The 4,719-nt window shown below is 35.1% G+C and overlaps 1 protein-coding gene across 1 annotated transcript; it reads right to left on the bottom strand.

Annotated features, from left to right (window-relative positions):
* Positions 1–1,772: 1,772 nt before the first annotated feature.
* Positions 1,773–3,789, bottom strand: LOC130048806 (LIM domain-containing protein A-like). The gene is made up of 2 exons (XM_056145867.1): positions 3,741–3,789; positions 1,773–3,568 (listed from the first exon to the last, which is right to left on the bottom strand). Exons 1-2 carry the CDS (start codon positions 3,787–3,789, stop codon positions 1,773–1,775), a joined length of 1,845 nt encoding a protein of 614 aa, XP_056001842.1.
* Between the last annotated feature and the right edge of the window lie 930 nt (positions 3,790–4,719).

Here is a 4,719-nt window from a genome sequence, read left to right as displayed (position 1 = left end):
ATTTCTTAAACAAAATTAATTATGTTACATATACTTTTTAAGAATTCTTTTTAAAAGCGATACTCGCATATGACGAAAATATCGTAAATATTTTATCAGTCTGTCGTCTTATTTATCCTAGAATTAAATGATAATTATACTGGTGTTGATAAATTTGAATGAAGCAATTAGTAGTACATATACATGTAAGTATCTACCTTTCATATTATTTGGACTCAAAGTCTCGTTAATATTGAATAATTCTTAAATTGTTTGGTTCTCCAAAGGGGAGCGGGGTCAGGACGCCCTGGACCCTCCCCCTTCTGAATCCGCCCATGTCTTATGTGTTGTTTCTGCTAGGAACTTTCATTTGCGATTACAGTCACTTGCCCTTTATAACCTTCCCAATGCGAAGTAATATAAGTCCCGTCGTTTTTATTGACAACAGCAATTTCTTTCTTTTGAATGGTAAAGAAGATCGATTTATTGACACCTCTCTCTCTCTCTCTCTCTCTCTCTCTCTCTCTCTCTCTCTCTCTCTCTCTCTCTCTCTTCTGTGGTAGGCAGTTGAAACGGTATGTAGTGAAAATGTAAGTTTAAACAATGAATTCAGTCGTGTTTTGAAGATTTGGTATATCGAGGTTTGGCTTTAAATACGTACAGTACTTTGTTTTAATAGCGTTAGGCGTAGTTGTCAAATTACTGTGTCAACTTCTCCATCCCCTTTTGGAACTGAGGATGCAATGACGTAGCCAAATCACACTGTGGCTTCTTTGCTAGTTAAACATTATAGGATTCAGCGATATAAAGGGGGGGGGGTCAGAAATTAAAAAAAAAATGAATTGATAAAAATAAATATACGTGTATCATCCAGTGCTAGTTAATCTTTTATTTAACTTGTACATTAAAAATAATTGCCTACAAATATTAGCAGTATCATATATATATATTTTTAAAAACTACAAAGATGTCCCACAGAAAGGGAGGGGGTGCCAATCCCCGGATTCCCCTCTGGATTCTCCATTTGGACGGACAGTATATTTAAAGGCAAACACTTACGTGCGGGTATTACTGTCGCATGACAGCATCTAGTTGTTTTTGATGTTACTATTGTAGATGTTGATGTGTTTGATGTTACTGTTGTAGATGTTGATGAGTTTGATGTTACTGTAGTTGGTGTTGATGAGTTTGATGTTACTGTTGTAGATGTTGATGTGTTTGATGTTACTGTAGTTGATGTTGATGTTACTGTTGTAGATGTTGATGTGTTTGATGTTACTGTTGTAGATGTTGATGTGTTTGATGTTACTGTTGTAGATGTTGATGTGTTTGATGTTACTGTTGTAGATGTTGATGTGTTTGATGTTACTGTTGTAGATGTTGATGTGTTTGATGTTACTGTAGTTGATGTTGATGTGTTTGATGTTACTGTTGTAGATGTTGATGTGTTTGATGTTACTGTTGTAGATGTTGATGTGTTTGATGTTACTGTAGTTGATGTTAATGTGTTTGATGTTACTGTTGTAGATGTTGATGTGTTTGATGTTACTGTTGTAGATGCTGTTTTCTGTGTTTGATGTTACTGTTGTAGATGTTGATGAGTTTGATGTTACTGTTGTAGATGTTGATGTGTTTGATGTTACTGTTGTAGATGTTGATGTGTTTGATGTTACTGTTGTAGATGTTGATGTGTTTGATGTTACTGTTGTAGATGTTGTTGTGTTTGATGTTACTGTAGTTGATGTTGTTTTCTGTGTTTGATGTTACTGTAGTTGATGTTGTTGTATTTGATGTTACTGTTGTAGATTTTGTTGTGTGGTATTTGATGTGGATGTTGTTGTGTGGTATTTGATGTAGATGTTGTGTGATATTTGATGTAGATGTTCTTGTGTGGTATTTGATGTAGATGTTGTTGTGTGGTATTTGATGTAGGTGTTGTTGTGTGGTATTTGATGTAGATGTTGTTGTGTGGTATTTGATGTAGATGTTGTTGTGTGGTATTTGATGTAGGTGTTGTTGTGTGGTATTTGATGTAGATGTTGTTGTGTGGTATTTGATGTAGATGTTGTTGTGTGGTATTTGATGTTACTGTTGTGTGGTATTTGATGTAGATTTTGTTGTGTGGTATTTGATGTTGGTGTTGTTGTGTGGTATTTGATGTTGGTATTGTGTGGTATTTGATGTTGATGTTGTTGTGTGGTATTTGATGTAGATGTTGTTGTGTGGTATTTGATGTTGGTGTTGTTGTGTGGTATTTGATGTGGATGTTGTGTAGTATTTGATGTGGATGTTGTGTGGTATTTGATGTGGATGTTGTTGTGTGGTATTTGATGTTGGTGTTGTTGTGTGGTATTTGATGTAGATGTTGTATGATATTTGATGTTGTTGTGTGGTATTTGATGTTGTTGTGCGGTATTTGATGATGTTGTGTGGTATTTGATGTGGATGTTGTTGTATGGTATTTGATGTAGATGTTGTTGTGTGGTATTTGATGTAGATGTTGTTGTGTGGTATTTGATGTAGATGTTGTTGTGTGGTATTTGATGCTGGTGTTGTGTGTTATTTGATGTTGGTGTTGTATGGTATTTGATGTAGATGTTGTTGTGTGGTATTTGATGTAGATGTTGTTGTGTGGTATTTGATGTGGATGTTGTTGTGTGATATTTGATGTTGGTGTTGTTGTGTGGTATTTGATGTTGGTGTTGTGTGGTATTTGATGTAGATGTTGTATGATATTTGATGTTGTTGTGTGGTATTTGATGTTGTTCTGCGGTATTTGATGATGTTGTGTGGTATTTGATGTGGATGTTGTTGTGTGGTATTTGATGTAGATGTCGTTGTGTGGTATTTGATGTAGATGTCGTTGTGTGGTATTTGATGTAGATGTCGTTGTGTGGTATTTGATGTTGGTGTTGTGTGGTATTTGATGTTGGTGTTGTGTGGTATTTGATGTAGATGTTGTTGTGTGGTATTTGATGTAGATGTTGTTGTGTGGTATTTGATGTGGATGTTGTTGTGTGGTATTTGATGTAGATGTTGTTGTGTGGTATTTGATGTGGATGTTGTTGTGTGATATTTGATGTTGGTGTTGTTGTGTGGTATTTGATGTTGGTGTTGTGTGGTATTTGATGTAGATGTTGTATGATATTTGATGTTGTTGTGTGGTATTTGATGTTGTTGTTCGGTATTTGATGATGTTGTGTGGTATTTGATGTGGATGTTGTTGTGTGGTATTTGATGTAGATGTTGTTGTGTGGTATTTGATGTAGATGTTGTTGTGTGGTATTTGATGTAGATGTTGTTGTGTGGTATTTGATGTTGGTGTTGTGTGGTATTTGATGTTGGTGTTGTGTGGTATTTGATGTAGATGTTGTTGTGTGGTATTTGATGTAGATGTTGTTGTGTGGTATTTGATGTAGATGTTGTTGTGTGGTATTTGATGTTGGTGTTGTGTGGTATTTGATGTGGATGTTGTGTGGTATTTGATGTAGATGTTGTATGATATTTGAAGTTGTTGATGTTACTATTGTTGATGTAGATGTTGTGTGTTGTGGATGTTGTTGTATGATATTTGATGTTGTTGATGTTACTGTTGTTGATGTTGATGTGTTTGTTGTTACTGTATTACTGTTGTTGTTGATGTCATTGTTTTACTGTTACTGACTTTATGTTGTATTTGTTGTTGTTTCGTTGTTGTAGTTGCTAAAGTAAATGAATAATCGTATCTTCCATTTCGTGGACTGTACAACATAAAACTATACTCATGAAATGTGATTCATTTCCAACACATACAGAGGGAAATTCGCTCATTGCATAAACCGCAGCATCTCGACACGTCAGTAGGAAGAAAAACAGAAATGGATTAGGAGAGTGTCGGGAAAAAATTCGACGAAATTAATGTAAGTAAACAAATCAAAGAAAAGCCTGCATTGCTTGAATAAATATTCAGATCACATCTTGTGTCTGACAAATTGTAGGGCACCTGTTCAGAGTTTCCGTAAACACACACACATGGGTGTTGTTCGCTTGATTAACTGAGTCAGAAACTTTGAATAGAATCAATCATCTGATGACAAAGAGCCTTGAACACCTTCAGCGTGTCATAGCGAAACGTACACCTCCCGACCTGCTCCACGCTTTGATCTACACTATTGAGACACATCAGCGCTTCATGAAAAGGATGCAGGCGTGAAGCGTTGCAGTTCATACCCTCGTGTATTTTAAAACATAAATTTTGTTTTTATATAATTTACATTCTCCTTTCATTTCTGTTGAAATTCTCAGTCTTTAGAATGGATATAATATATTTATGAAGTTGTTCACATGACAACAGCACTACTTTTATGAGGAAAAGGCTATCATTACAGTTTGTAAAGATATCAAAGGCTAAAAAATTGGAAATGTCAATGTCTAATCTTGGTTACTTCATTCTTCTTCTTGGTACATAAATTGGGATCCGGAGAAAATCTCCACTCATTTTCTGACTATCTCCCTTGAAACGGGGTCTATGAGAAATATATATTCATGCAAATGAACCTGATGTAATACACAGTCCTGTTTAATGAGTTATGTTTTATTAACAGGTTCTATTGTATAAGCAGACGACATTGTTGGAATTACGCGGAACAGAATGAAAAGGAACGTATTAGTAACCCTTATTATATAATGCTCGTGCAATTAACAGGTACATGTATATATGTATTGATTTGGATCAGTTTCTGTGGTATTTTATGAATAGTT

The sequence above is a fragment of the Ostrea edulis genome, chromosome 7 (assembly GCF_947568905.1).
Source record: "Ostrea edulis chromosome 7, xbOstEdul1.1, whole genome shotgun sequence".
Taxonomy (NCBI): Eukaryota; Metazoa; Mollusca; class Bivalvia; order Ostreida; family Ostreidae; genus Ostrea; species Ostrea edulis.
Note: the sequence above shows the minus strand (reverse complement) of the source record. Positions and strands in the feature narration are given on the sequence as shown.